The sequence below is a fragment of the Pan troglodytes genome, chromosome 4 (genome assembly GCF_028858775.2).
Source record: "Pan troglodytes isolate AG18354 chromosome 4, NHGRI_mPanTro3-v2.0_pri, whole genome shotgun sequence".
In the NCBI taxonomy this organism is placed as follows: domain Eukaryota; kingdom Metazoa; phylum Chordata; class Mammalia; order Primates; family Hominidae; genus Pan; species Pan troglodytes.
Window position 1 is genome coordinate 77,229,760 of NC_072402.2, and position 16,142 is coordinate 77,245,901.

The window sequence follows — 16,142 nt, forward strand, 5'->3', positions numbered from 1 at the left end:
GGTCTCAGATGGAGATGAGAAACTTGTTGGGAACTGGAGGAAAGGTGACTCTTGTTATGTTTTGGTAAAGAGACTGGTAGCATTTTGCTTGTGCTCTAAAGATTTGTGGAACTTTGAACTTGAGAGAAATAATTTTGGGTATCTGGCAGAAGAAATTTCTAAGCAGCAAAGCATTCAAGAGATAACTTGGGTGCTGTTAAAGGCATTCAGTTTTAAAACGGAAACAGAGCATAAAAGTTTGAATAATTTGCAACTTGGCAATGCTAGAAAAATCCCATTTTCTGAGGAGAAATTCAAGCTGGCTGCAGAAATTTGTATAAATAATGAGGAGCTGAATGTTAATCACCAAGACAATGGGGAAAATGTCTACGCAGCATGTCAGAGACCTTTGCAGCAGCCCCTCTCATTGAGGGGAAGAAAAACTGTTTTCCTGGGCTGGGCCGAGGGTTTCTGTGCTATGTGCAGTCTAGAGACTTGGTGCCCTGTGTCCCAGTCACTCCAGCTGTGACTAAAATGGGCCAAGGTACAGCTTGGGACATAACTTCAGAGGGTCCAAGTCCCAAGCCTTGGCAGCTTCCATGTGATATTAAGCCTGCAGGTGCACAAAAGCCAAGAATTGAGGCTTGGGAACCTCCATCTAAATTTAAGAGGATGTATGGAAATGCCTGTATGTCCAGGCAGAAGTTTGCTGCAGGTGCAGGGCACTCAAGAGAACCTCTGCTAGGGAAGTGCAGAAGGAAAATGTGGGGTCAGAGCCCCCACACAGAGTCCCTACTGGGGCACTGCCTAGTGGAGCTTTGAGAAGAGGGATGCCATCCTCCAGACCCCAGAATAATAGATCCACCAACAGCTTGCACCATGTAGTTGGGAAAGCCACAGACACTCAACGCCTTCTGTGAAAGTAGCCAGGAGGGAGGCTGTACCCTGCTAACCCACAGGGGTGAAACTGCTCAAGACCATGGGAACCCACCTCTTGCATCAGTGTGATTCAAATGTCAGACATAGAGTCAAAGGAGATAATATTGGTGCTTTAAGATTTGACTGCCCTGCTGGATTTCGGACTTGCATGGGGCCTGTCGCCCCTTCGTTTTGGTCAATTTCTCCTATTTGCAATGGCTGTATTTACCCAAGGCCTGTACGCCCATTGTATCTAGGAAGTAACTAACTTGCTATTGATTTTACAGGCTTATAGGCAGAAAGGATTTGCCTTCTCTTAGATGAGACATTGGATTGTGTACTTTTGAGTTAATGGGTTAAGACTTTGGGGGACTGTTGGGAGGCATGATTGGTTTTGAAATGTGAGTATATGAGATTAGGAGGGGCCAGGGTGGAATGATATGGTTTGGCTGTGTCCCCACCCAAATCTTATTTTGAATTGTAACTCCCACAATTCCCACATGTCATGGGAGGAACCCAGTGGGAGGTGATTAAATTATGGGGGAGGGTATTTCCTGCACTGTTGTCTTTTTAGTGAATGAATCTCATGAGATCTGATGGTTTTAAAAATCGGAGTTTCCCTGCACAAGCTCTCTCTTTGCCTGCTGCCATCCATAATGTGACTTGCTCCTCCTTGCCTTCCACCATGATTGTGAGGCCTCCCCAGCCATGTGGAACTATAAGCTCATTAAGACTCTTTACTTTGTAAATTGCCCAGTCTCAGGTATTTCTTTATCAGTAGTGTGAAAATGGATTAATACATTACTTATATTATTAGGTTTTGTGTTTTCATAAGTTTTATGTTATTTATTAGTAGCTTTTTCTTTAAGTTGTAAAAAACTTCTTTAGAAATTTCTATGTGGCAAGCCTAGTGATGATAAAATATTTTTTGCCTAGTAAGCATTAGTTTGTCTCAGAAACTTTTTACTAATTTTTCGTTTCTGAAAGATAGCTTTGTTTAGTAAGGCATTCTTGATTGGCAGGTTTTCCCTTCAGCATTTTGAATATATCATCTCACTCTCTCCTGGCCTGTAGAGTTTCTTCTGAGAAGTCTGCTGATAGTCATATTGAGACTCCTTTGTATATGATGAATCTCTTATCTTTTGCTTCTCTAAGAATTTTTTTTGTCTTTGAATTTGATAGTTTGATAATTATATGTTCTGGAGAATTTCTCTTTGAGTTGAATTTAATTGGTTTTCTCTGTACTTTCTGTACCTAAATGTTGGCTTCTTTCCTCAAATTAGAGGAATTTTTATCCATTATGCCTTTAAATAACTTTTCTGTTCATTTTTGTTTTTCCTTTTTTAATGCCTACTATGCATGAGTTAGGTCTCTTTATGATGTCCCACAAATTTGTAGGCATTCTGCATTCTTTTTCACCCCTTCTTGTTGTTTTCATTCCTCTGATTAGGTAATTTCAAATGTTTTGTCTTCAAGTTCACTGATTTTTTTTTCTTCAGCTTGATCATGCTAGCTGTTAAAGCTTTCTTTTGCAATATTTAGTTCAGTCATTACATTCTTCACCTCTAGGATTTTTATTTGATGTTTTCTTATTATTTCTACTTCTTTGTCAAACTTCTCATGTGGTTTGGGTATTGTTCTTCAAATCACATTTAATTTTTTATTCGTATATGTATATTTCTGAAGTTCACTGAATTTTTTAAAGAGGATTATTCTGAATTATTTTTCTGTCATTTCGTACATCTACTTTTGTAGAGTTTATGGTTTGGGTTTTGTTAGTTTCTTTTGAAGGTGTCATGATTTCCTCAATCTTTGTAATTCTTAAGTCCTTGCATTGGCATTTATGCATTTGAAGAGACAGCCACATTTTCCTGCTTTTATAGGAGTTCTCTGGTAGGGATAAGCATTTCCTCGTTAGTCTTGCCTATGATTCTGAATGAGCCAGCTGGTGATGACCCTGGGCAAGCAGAGCTTGCTTTCAGGTTCCTTGCATGGTTGGGCTACTACTCTCTTTTTTCTAAATTTGGGTGGGGTAGCTGGCTAGGTTTTGCTGTCCAGCAAGACCCCTGGCTGAGATCTGCTATCAAGCTGAGCTGCTGTATAAGCACTGCTATTGCCTCTGATCTGGCTGGGTCACAGGCTGTAGTTATGGAGAAAAGGTAATGCTATTTGACTTCAGTAGTTGCATAGAGTTGCAGAAGGGGCCCCAAGTTAAGTAGATCAGGATGGATGGAATAACTGCCATTGTCAGAAAAAATGCATGGTTGAGATTTGCCTTCCTCCCTAGGAAGTTTCTGGAAATAGGCTTTGAAGCTGAGGGGAGCCCTGATTAAACTTCCAGGTGTGGCAGATCTAGCATCTGCTTGTTATGGGAACTTGCTACAGATTTTCTCTCACCCTGAGTAGGATCTTGGGGTAAGGTCCAAGACTAGGTCTGGAGGGTAGCTGTCTAGGGATTCAAGCCTGGTAACATTCTCTACCTCTTCTGGGAGTGACCAGCTTGGCTTTGTGGGTGAGCTATGCTGTTAGCTGATATCTCTGATGGAACTCTGCTGCTTCCAGGTATATTGAGCTTTTACCAAATTCTGCATGCTATTCTCTGTGGACTCCACCTTCTTGCTTTATTTCCTTCTGACCCCAGGTGGCTTAGCTGTGTAGTTTTCTCCCATGTTCCCCATTCCTTATGAGGTGAGAATGAGGATTGGGCTTCCTAGAGACTGTCTCAGAAAGCTAGGGAACCTGGATGTCCATCAACCTGGTTCTCTTTTCTCAGTATAGAAACTGTGGGCCCTGAGGAATCTTCTCTGTGTGGCATGGTGCTGACTTAGAGGAGGAGGGGAAATACAACCAAAGCCAGACCGTTTCTCCCACCTTTTTAATTTTTTCCACTTTTGTGGAACACACAGGTGACTCAGACTTATTCCCACATGTTAAGGTGTTCATCAAGGTGTTTTCGTGTGTGAATAGTGGCTGGTTGAACTTTCTTCTGGGGTAGGAGTGAAGTCTAGGACCTCCTATTTTACCACCTTGCATTAGCATTTTAAATATTTTAAAAAATATCAGCCAAAGTAATTTATTGTAATCAGCTTTGTTTTTATTCTGAGGAAAATGGATTTCTAACCTCAGCTATAGTCATTTGTTACATGACTATAATAATTTGCTTTATTAAAAGTCATCATAAAATAAAACCTGACAGTTTTTTTCATTTTTGCATAATTTTATATATTTTACCACTGGTAAACATTAATGACATTTTAAAAAAAGTTTAAGAGAGTTTTAAATACATTAAATTTGTTACTCTTGGAAGTCCATTTAAACATATAGCAACTCTTTGCTGGTTCTCTTTGCCAGTGTGCCCCTCAGAGTCAAATTCAATTATTTCTAAGTTAATGGACCCCTTCACTACACAAAATGTAGTCTTTTAACCAGCAGCATCATTTCCTGGGAACTTTTGAAAATGTAAATATTCAACCCTACCCAAGACCTGCTGAATAGGAATCAACAGTTTACATTTTCCATAGGATTCCACATGTACATTAAGGCTTGAGAAGCACTGAGCCAGGAGTGATGACAATAGGCACTTTCAATTTTCTTCTACTTTGTTGTTTTTGATTTGATGAACCCTATTTAAATCTGTCCTTGGTGGTCAAAACAACTGGTATAATGCTTTTCTGCCCAACCTGAAAGAAATTTTGTTTTCTTTGACAAGGAGGCAAATGCAGCTGCATGATTTCAAACTAAACAAATTAAGACAAAGTTGAAGTTTTCCTGAAAAATTCAAAGGTGGGAAAAAAAGTCACAAACAGGTAATTGCTCACATATTACCTGTCAGAAGTAGATGCTGTTCAAGTAATAAGATTTCTTCTTTTTATCTACCAGATCATATTAAACAAAAACACAGATTCCTTTATATAAGCACTGACTACATCATAGTATATGGATGACATTTTATACTACCAGAACTTCTTTTGGATAAAAATGGGTTCTTTCAAAACTATACTTTAAAAAATATGAATATATGAACTAGAACAATTCAGAAAAATAACATGATACCTCCTGACTACTTATACTAAACACATCCGGTGGAAAATAACCCTAGTTTAAAAAAGCAGATGGAAAATTTTCTTCTGGAAATTAATGTTAATAAAGAAATCTTTCTGATACTTGCAAGAATTTCACTATGTGCACAGCTGTAAACAGAATAATGTGGAAAAAAAGATATTATTTTCTTTTCCTATGAGCCCAGCAGAAAGAATCACTTCACTAATTTTTTTAATCTATGAGTAGATAAGTAGAAGTCTTTAAAATAAAATCTTCCACTGATTTTTATATTTTTTTCTGAGAGAAATTCTTGTTGGCACTCTAAAAAGCTGGATTTTCTGTAGTTTTGGCAGAATAAGACAGCCACAAATCATTTGACATTCGTCTTTTTATTTCGTTAACATTAGAGAGCCAAATGCCCCTCTTTTTTTGCAACTGGAGTGGCCTTTCAGGTGATAGAATGCAGGGAAAATGAGATTGTGTAACTCCTAGGGCTAGGTCTGAAGAAACTGTGTAGTTCCTGCCTTGCCCACTAAAATCCATGATGTCTAAATGCTTCCCGTTGGGATACTGCTCTCAGGACCAAGCAGCCATGCTGTGAGAAACCCAGGTCATATGGAAGACATTATGTTCAATTACTCTAGTTGACAGCCTCAGCTGAGCGAGCCATTTTGGAAGTTGAGCAGATAACTGGGGTCCCAGCCAATATCCAACTGCAACGTTTTGAGAGACAACAAGTGAGAATCCCTAGCTGAGCTTTTTTAAAATTCCTGACCACAAAATTATAAGCAAAATAAGATGGTTGTTTTAAAATGCTAAATTTTGAGGTAATTTCTTTTTTAGCAATAGATAAAACACCAACAAATGCCACAATCTCTGTACGCAGAGACCATTGTTTCCTTCCTGTTGCACTGTATGTTTCATAGTATTGACTATTCAGCAAAAATATTAGCAATAACTTTGTGTGATCATAAATATATTAATAATCTCTGATTGCTAAAATGTCATTTACCTAATTTCATTTTGTTTTTCAAATCTTACTAACCATATTGAGTTGAAAGACAGCAAAAATGATTTGAGAGAGCATTGTTGGTACTGGCAGGATAGGATTTGTAGAGTGAAGGCAACAGCTTTGGGTACCTGAACCCATGAAAAGGCCAGGTACAACTGACTAAAGAGGGTTATCTAATAAGCAAGCAATAACTGATGAATGGGAGAACAAAATCATTGTTGGCTACTTTTATAGAAGTCCCTTCTGAAAATGACATCATGCCACAGCTTCCTTCAAAGCAAAATGTTTTCCCAAAAATTATAACAAAAACTTATTTTTCGTGAAAGCAGGCCAACTGTTTTCAACTATTAACTTGTGCTGATCTCTAACACATGGATAAAGGGATTTCTAATTTGAAATTAAAGTTTGTTGCTAAAGTGGCAGGCTAGTTTCAGGTTACAGCTGGGAATTCTTGACTTAAATCATGACTGAATCAAGAATCAGTAGTAAACACTTCAAACATTTTGTGCCATTTTTTGCTGGAGTCCAAATCTATCCTTCCTACCCCGGCAAGTTGGCTTCATCTATCTACTGCACTATCTAACTATAGGACATACTAGAGGCTTATAATCTAAAATTATTTTTCCTTTTGGTCCTCACCTAAACCATGTTTAGGCACATTTTAATTTTATTTTTTTAACCTTAATCTATCGGTTTCATTTTATTCTAACATAAGTCTCTATTTATGGGAGGTAACCAATTAAAACTACCAAAAGGTGTGCATATATGAATTGATGGCAGAAGAATAGGTGTATGTAATCATAGATATAATGGGAAAAAAACAAAAATGAAAGAACAGTGCAGTCTTTTTAATGAATGTAACCTATGTTTGTTTGTTTTTTTAGGGAAACAGGATTTTTAAAAAATTTTTTATTCCCACAGGTTTTTTGTGAACAGGTGGTAGTTACATGAGTAAGTTCTTTAGTGGTGATTTGTGAGACTTTGTTGTACCCATCACCTAAGCAGTATATACTGAACCCAATTTGCAATCTTTTATCCCGCACTTGACACCCACCTTTTCTCCTGGGCCCTCAAAGTCCATTGTATCATTCCTATGTTTAGGCACATTCTTAAGTAGGGCTTAGGAATTCTGGGTTTATACTGCATGGGGGCAACTAATGAGTGCTCATATGATTTCTGCTGGCTTGTAAAGTGGTGATTTTCTCATGAGAGATGTCCCTATTTCCCATGAAATTTTTGCTTCTGCTTTCCCCAGGAGTGGCTCTGAGAATAATTGGACTGTATCCTGCAGGAGGGGGGTTAAAGGCAGAGGTATTGCCCTGTTGAGAACTGAGCTTGGTAGAAAGCAAATAGACTCCCAGAAGCATAACTCATAGTGGTGTGCCATAGTTACTACTGAGAAATTGTAGCACTTTTGAAGAAAAGAGAAGAAGGATTAGCTCAATTAAGACACCATCTTCATATCTATGAGACAGAACTAGAGAGGCAAAGAGTGAACCTAAAATATAGGTGACAGGTATATTCAACATGTAAAAACACTTTTCATTTAAACTTACCTTAGTCAGGTTCAGATGCTAACTCATTAAATATGACTACCACTAAAACAACAATGAAAAGAAATGTAAGAAGTAACATAATAGAATGATAAAATAATCCAATTATCTAAATATGTTTTGATCCCCTGATATTTATAATATAGATAATAATCATTAAACCTTGAATTTTATGGTGTCTCCGTGTCTCCAACTGAGGCTTCTTTGAAGTAGTGATGTCATATTAAATGCTATAAATGGGCAAAGTAATTGATAACTTACATTCTTCAGAATGAGAATATTTGCCCCATCTTAGATTATTCACAGGCCCACTTGTGCTTTTAGAATTCAATTATATTTTATCTTATCAACTTTTCTAACTATTCCTTGTAAATACTCTCTTTTTTAACCTTAAGAGTAATGATTGTAATTTATTCAGTGTGTACCTGGCTACAAATTATACTACAAGGCTACATAATCAAAATAATATGATACTGGTATAAAAGTAAATGCATAAACCAGTGAAACAGAATAGAGAACCCAGGAATAAAGCCAAATACCTACAACAAACAGATCTTTGAGAAAGCAGACAAAGATGTGCACTGAGGAAAGGATACCCTATTCAATAAATGGTGCTTGGAAAATTGGATAGCCACATGCAGAAGAGTGAAACTGGATCCCTATCTCTCAACATATTCCAAAAAAAAAAAATAACACAAGATGGAAGGAAGACTTAAATGTAAGACCTGAAACCATGAAAATTCTAGAAGAAAACCTAGGAGAAACTTTTCTGGACAGTGGCCTAGGCAAAGAATTTATGGCTAAGCAAATACAACAAAAGCAAATACAACAAAATAAGAATAAATATATGGTACTTAATTAATACTTAATTACTCTTATTAATAGTACTTAATTAAATACTCTCTTTTGTGCTTTTGTTTTGCAGTGCTTACTCATCAAACTTCTCCCTTCCTCAATCCTTCCATGACTAAATCCTTCCTTTAGCATATTCAAAGAATGAATATCCTTACCTGAAACAGAGGAGGACTTAATTTCAATGATCACATCATTCACATTTGTTCACATGGCCACCTCTCATGCTAGTGAAGTTGTTAACCAGTATCTTGATTCACGGGAAGTGTGCTGTGGAAGGTTATTTGAACATCTTCTGCCTCCTGCCATTAGTGGTGGTGGCATCGTGCCCAGGATTGAAGTTGGCTACATACTCAACCACAAAGACTGAGGAGAAAGGGATTATGGGCAGTAATGTTTCCTGGTTTTCCCAAAGTTAAGTGTTGAGGCAGGAGATGCCTAAGAAGCCTGTTATAATTCAGTTCATCTGTAGCTCTGGTTGGTAGAGCTTCCCAAAATGTACCTTGCAAATGACTTAGACTTTATATGAAATGTCTTACTTGGGAACAAGACAAAATAGGATGCAGGGCAAGATTTCAGAAAAGATTAGACTGCGTTCTCAGAGAGACTTCGGGTTAGGTCCTACCTCTGCCATTCACTAGCTTTGAATTTGGGCAAAGAATTTATCTTTTCGGCCCTCTGTTTGCTCATATACCACAATGTTCATCCAACAACTATGCCACACTCTTAACGTTGTGTAGCTATTTTGAAACTGTGTTCAAAGTTTAGGTGTGGCAGAGGTTCTTCTTTGACCCAAAGATCAGACAGACTTGGTTCAAATAGATGATGGTAATTGCATGCCTCCTGCTGGAGACTGTTTTGAAGATGGACATGTTACCCATTTCTGGCCAATAAGACATAGAGGAGATCAACCTGGAAGGATTATGAGGAAATCTTCCTTGTTCTTGAAGAGATCCATTGGTAGAAATAGCCTTTTCTGCCAGTGCTCATCACTATAGGAGGATGTGATTTTTAGAACTGTGGCAGCCATCTTGTGATCAGGAAGGGTCAAGCTAGAATAATCAAAGCCTGCATGCCAAGGGAAGGAAGTGATGCCATTACGTTGACCCCTGGCAATGTAACGAGTTGCTTCACTAACAGAGCTTGAGACTTTCTTATGGGAAATATTCAATTCTTCTTATTGGATAAGTCTGTTGAATTAGGTTTCCTGTGCGACTTGACACCAAAGGCCTCTTAATAGATAGACCAATTCTATAAAATGAGAATTCAAATATCTATATCAAGGTTTTTTGAAAAAAAGAACATGAGACATATGTATAAATAAAGATTTCATGTAGTGCTTTTCATATTGTACGTGCCTAATAAATATCATCAATATTAGAATTAACAGCATTATAATTATTACTTCCTAATGTTCCAAAGTAAGAAAGTTCAAACTATGAAGGTTAAGTTACTTGCCCACGGTTACACAGTGAGCAAGTAATAAAGCAAGGAAGAGAACGTAAATTTCTAAACTTCCACAAGACAAGATGCTTTTCATCAAATGATGCTTTTCATTCTATGTGAGAGATGTACTTTTATGTGGTTGCTGCCACTTTCCCAAACTCTAAATTGTTTAGAGAGTTTATTTTCTATTTTCTAAGCCCTCACGAGCTCTGTATTTTCTAGATTTCTTTTTTTTTATTTTCTAAAAGGAAAAATATAAAAGAACAAACACTATATAGGAGTACAAAGGGTATATGTAATTGCTCCTTCTTTGTAAGAAATTTATTCTACTTTTCAGATTCTTGCATTTATCTTCATATTTTCTCCCAAAGAAGTCAAAAACAAAACAAAACCCCAAAAACTTCATTTTAAGTTCTGTAAAATTGAAAGCAAAAAAGAATCCCATTTATTATTTTTTATATAATAAATACTTCATCTTATCTCCTTGATTGTCGGCTCACTTTTCTTTTTCACTTCATTATATTTTCTTACAAAGAGAGAAGAACCAGAAAATATGAAGCTATATCCCAAGGATGGATATAGCTTGGAATATGGGGAGGGGTAAATCAAAGAATATTAAAGAGGAAACTACCCCATATTATTACCCCATTTGCTTCCATTTCCTAATTTCTCCACAAATTGAAGCAGCAGATAATATTTATTGCTCCTGGTGATGTCATAGTTTTCTGGAAAAATTTATTTTACAAGAGTTTTGTTTCTAATGAATTGAACAGCTTTGATTTGTGTGTTTTGTCCTGACCTTCTGGTTTCAGGACAAGGCTGATTTTTAAGTCTCACAGTATTTCCTAGCAGATTTGCACTCAGCAAAGAATTGAAGCTTTCTTTGTCAACTTTGAAGCTTTATGTGTCATTGTGCAGTGAAAATAATGAAATACAGCATTATTCTTTTGTTGAGAATTAGACGAGCTGGAAATATATTATTTCTCTTAGGTTATCAAGAGCTTATATAGTTACTCAAGTAATTTAATGTGCACTCATTCCAGTTCCCTGCACTTTCAGATTCAGGTTGGTGGAACCAACACATAAGTTGATTTACCATTGCCCCATGGCAAGAAAACCATGGGAGGAATAAAAATTTCCAACAGAGCAGATCACACCCATTAATATTTGCAGTGGTTTTGGTGATTGATTCTTCCACATCCACTCCATTCCAGATGTCTAAAGGAATAACAGTAATGCCACTTCTCTAACTAGTAATTGGTCTAGGCATGGATATAGGTATATCCCTAGATCTATATTAATATATATGAATATAATCTCTATATATGGATATAAATCTATATGGATATGAATCATATATATGGATATGAATCATATATATTGATACAAATATAGATATAGAGATATATATGGATTCTATATATGTGTATGAATATAGATATATCTCTACATTTATATCCGTAGTCACATCCATTTATCTTAGATTAGAATTGGTTTGGATATGAACATAGATATAGAGACCTATCTATATTCTAGATATAGAGATATATCTATATTCATATCCATGTATATCTCTGTATCAATATTCATGCCTAGACCAATTATATCTATCTATCTATATCTATGCCTAGACCATTCATACACACACACACACACACACACACACACACACACACACACGAATTTCTAGCAAATGAGGCAAGAGGGAAAGTCAGTTGGTGATGGACAAGAGAGGATTCTGGGATGAATGAGACCTAGAGAGAGTATCTCAGGCTGGATTCCCTAAAGAAAAGCCTGAGATGTGGATTCTTGTGCAAGATATTTGCTGAGGGTGTATTCCCTGGAGACAAACAGTAAGGGAAGCAGAATAGAGTGCAGGAAGAAGGCTAAGCAAGAGTATGTTCTCAGGTGGAGAACGGCTTCAGCCTGGTCCTACAGGAAGCTCTGGAACAAACACTTCACATGGAGTTGGTCCCATGTTGAGGCAAAGAATTGATCTTTTGTAACCCCGTGTTGGTCAATCACTAGTCATTGGTTGGCTCCCTTTTTCCCCAACCCTGATAAGAAAGGACATTGCTTCTCAGGCAAGGTGGGTCCTGTTTTGCCAAATGCAATTCTCACAACTGCTTGGGGACAAGTGTGCTGGCCCAGTAAAGGGAATCTGGGCAAGGCACCAATAGCATCCCTTACTGATGAGATGTCTGAAGCTACCAGGTGTCTGAACACAGTGCCCACACAGAGAAGAGGGCAGGTCAACCTAATCAGAGAGAAATAGAACCATAACCCTGACACACTCAGCGTACTCTAGATTTCTTATATGAGATAAATTGCAGAAGTTACTCCGACCCAAGAATTCTGTGATTGCCACCAAAATACTCTGACATAATACTTACAGAGGTGATATTTCACATATCACTATTGTAAGAGACACACTGAAAAACAGAACATTCAAACAGCACAGATAGATGATAAAATCAAAATATGTCTTCTTCCTGTCTTCCACACCTATCTCCTCATATAGCTTAACTATTTTCTTTTGATGATTTCCTTCATAATACTAAATGATATGCTTATATTTATATTTTTATCAACTCTAAGTAATATATATTGACTTTTTGCCCTAAAACTTGAGAAATTTAGCTCATTTATATTACCTCTGCTTCCCTGCTTTTCTGCTAATGTTTACTAGCTATATATTGGTTAATGTTTTTATTTTGTCATGTTAGGGTTTCAGAAATGCATTCGTATCTTTTTTATGGATTCACCACCTTTGCATGATTTCTGACTCCCTAGATATAAGGTGAGAGAACATGCACCTCTGCACCTCCTTCCTGACCTCTCTCCTTGCCGATAGCTCAGAATTTTTCTCAGCTCTACTATCTTCATGTTGTTAAGGTTTATCACAGTAATGTCTCCCAATGCTTTATTTCACCATTAGCCTTAGAACAGCCCTTATTTAAGTTCACTACTCCAGGTCATCCTAAGGTGTAGGCTCCCAAACCCAGTGTATCATAGCAGTGGTGGCTCCTGCCTATAATCCCAGCACTTTGCGAGGTTGGGGCAGGTGAATTGCTTGAGCTCAGGAGTTCGAGCCCAGCCTGGGCAATGTGGTGAAACCTTGTCTCGACCCAAAATACAAAAATTAGGTGGGCATGGTGGGGTGCATCTGCAGTCCCAGTAACTCTGGCGGCAGAGGCGGGAGGATCACTGGAGCCCGGGGAGGCATGGCTGCAGTGAGCTGTGATCATGCCACTGCCCTCCAGCCTGGGTGACAGAGTGAGACCCTGTCTCAAAAAAAAAGAATAAATAAAAATAATAAATAAAACATAATTTAAAAGGAAAAGGAAAAAGAGAAAGAATAGAAAAATACCCAAAACCGTTACAGAGCAAGAATCTTCCATGGGCACACCAAGCTTTCTCTCCCTTTCCTCATCACATCTAGCACTTCCTTTCCTGGGTACAAAGTCCAATAAATAAACTTTGCACATGCATGTCAATATCGCTATTCCTTGGGGTGGAAGGAACAGGTGAAAGGCAGAAAGGAGCATAAGTTTTACCCGGAGAGATCAACATCTCCTTGTTTTGGTAATTTCAGGAGTTCCTAGCACTTTTTATTTTAACTCTGTTAGCAATTTTAATCACAAAATTAAAAATGTGTTTGTTGTAAAATTACTGATTTACAAACTATTTATTGTTTGTGTCCTCCATTACACTGTTGGCAACTCAAGGGCTGAAATATTATATCCTTAGAACAGTCTTCCATAATAACATGGTAGATATACATACAATAATTAGAAATGTACAGTGTAGTAGAAAGAACACTAACAAATCTGAGGGTCAATAGTTCCCAGTTCTGCTCCTAAAGTGCATATTCATTAATTTATTCATTAAATGCATTTTGCATTTCTCCTCTGTGCCAGGGAATTTGCGGGGTACTGAAGAATAGCTTATGTACCCCAAATATACAGTCAAAGTTTCACATGACAAGTATAAGTACATTGGAGAAACCAATGTATATTACTTTGGAAGGTACCAGTAGTTTGGCTTATCGAAGCATAAAGCATGAGGCAATAGCTAAAGGGAGATGACCTTGGAGAGACAGGGAGTGTCCAAGATCATGGAAGGCCTAGAGTGCCAAACCAAAGAGCCTGAGTGTTACCCTGTAGTTGTATGGGAGTCATTAAAGGTTTTAAACAGGTCAGACATAGCTATTAAATACAGTCCTGTATTGCAGATAGGAGAATGGCTTTAAGGGGAGGTGATCAGTGTCAGGCAGACTGGAAACATTTCATTGTCCAGGTTTGAAGTGAGGAGAAACTCATCTAGGATGTAGCAGGAGGAATAAAGAGAAGGAGAGAGATTTGAGGAACTGCTAGGAAGTGAAATCAGCAAAATATGAGATGGATTAATATAAGGGTAAGTGAAGAATAGGAAAGTAAGAGTGAAAGAGTGAAAAAGTAACATCCCAAGGCTTCTAGCACAGTGACTATTGTGGCCACTGACCAATAATATGTGGAGGTGATAAACAGAAGAAGACAAGAGGATTAGAGTCAGGGGAAACAAAATGTGATGACAGAGATAAGAGTGAAAGAGAAAGTAAGCGATTGAAAGATGGTACGCTGCCAGCTTTGATGATGGAGGAAAGGGAAACAGCCAAGGAATGCATGGGGTCCCAATAAGCTGAATAAGGCGAGGAAACAAGTTCTCCCCTCAGAGGCTCCAGAAGGAGTCAGCCATGCTAACACCTTACCTTTAGCCCAGCGAGACTGATTTTAGACTTGTGACCTCTAGAACTGTATGATAATAAATCTGTGTTGACTTAAGCCACAAAATTTGTGGTAATTCGTTACAGCAGCAATGCAAACTGAAACTTCCAAAAGTATGTATTGAATACCTCCTATGTGCCAGTGTGTATCTTTTAGAAACCATCATACTCATAGGAGAGAAAGAAACAGAAAGAAATTATTATAAATATACTGTGAGAGGGGCTGAAATAAACAGAAGTTTGTACAGTGAACTATGGGGTCAGAAAAGGCAAACAAGTCAATTCTCCCAAGGATAAGGGGCAGGAAGGGCTTCATCGTGGTGGTGAATCTCAGCTGAGTCTCAAAGGATAAATGTAAAAATTACTAGATGATTTCTGAGACTCCTTAAAAAAGCAGCACTCTGAGATCAGTGGACTCTTTTTAAGTGGAGTAATTAACTTGCGAGACATCTTGGGAAACAGGCAGCCATTCCGGGTTGAAGTAATGAATTTCCTCAATTACTTTTCTGAGCTCTTATTAGCATGACGCTCATTTCTCTCCTCCAGATGATCCCTCTGGGTGATGATATTTGATATACCCTGTCATTCTGAACAAACCAAATAATTATAATTTCATTTTTAGTTCTTTGTTTCTCATTATTTATAAATGCATTAGTTTTCTGCCAAAAACTGGGTGGCTCAAAACAACAGAATGTATTGTCTTAGAGTTTTAGAGGCCAGAAGTCTGTAATTAAGGTGTTGTCAGGGGCATGCTCTCTCTGACAACTCTAGAGGAGAATCCTTCCTTGCCTCTTCTAGCTTCTGCGGCTTGCTGGCGATGCTTGGTGTTCCTTGGCTTGTAGATGTGTGACTGAAATCACATGGCTGTCTTCTGCCTGTGTGTCTTCCTCTCATCTCTGTGTGTGTCTGTGTCCGTGTGCAAATGTCCACTTTTCATAATGACACCAGTCATTGTGTATTAGGGCTCACCCTAATGACCTCATTGTAACTCAGTTACATCTGTAAATATTCTATTTCCATATGAAGTTAAATTCTGAGGTAAGGTGGATTAGGACCATAATGTATCTTTTTTGGAAGACACAATTCAACACATAAGAATTGATTACCTCAGTTTATTTATACTTATGAATGGATTAGAAAGAGCAAGAATATTAAAAAGCTACTTTGTTCTTTCCTAGGCAAAAAGAAAATATAGAGTGGAAATTTGACAGTAAACAGGTTAAGATTAAGAACAAGAAGACAATAAATAGGATAAGATTAAGAATAAGAAGATAATGAAAAAATATGCAAGTAGTAACAAAATAACTACTCTGTTTTAAAACCCATAAGAAATTTTCTATTTAAATGTTTTAAAGATTTTTTAGGCTCTTTTAGAAAATAGTTTATGATATCACCTGAGATTTTTATAAATGTAAGTTATTTCAGAAAGCAATTTGAATCTGGAATAATATAAATGCATATAGAATTGTTTTCACATAAGGAAGTTAAAAAATTGATCATGAGGTGCAGAAGTTGTAGCAAAAAAGAGGAAGAGGAGACAGTCAGTGACATCAAGATATTCAGTTGCCTTTCTTCT

At 37.4% G+C, this 16,142-nt stretch overlaps 1 protein-coding gene across 7 annotated transcripts in view; it reads left to right on the forward strand.

Moving 5' to 3' along the window:
- The window catches only part of LOC129143978 (parathymosin-like), a 376,200-nt gene that overhangs the window by 57,673 nt on the left and 302,385 nt on the right, over positions 1 to 16,142 (forward strand). The window contains exon 3 of one of the 7 annotated variants that reach the window (XM_063811315.1): positions 8,429 to 10,287. The exons of the other annotated variants lie outside the window; for them this stretch is intronic. Coding sequence (XP_063667385.1) covers positions 8,429 to 8,470 — 42 coding nt within the window. The 3' untranslated portion in view covers positions 8,471 to 10,287. Of the gene's footprint in view, positions 1 to 8,428; positions 10,288 to 16,142 lie in introns of those variants that run through there. 7 annotated transcript variants of the gene reach the window in all.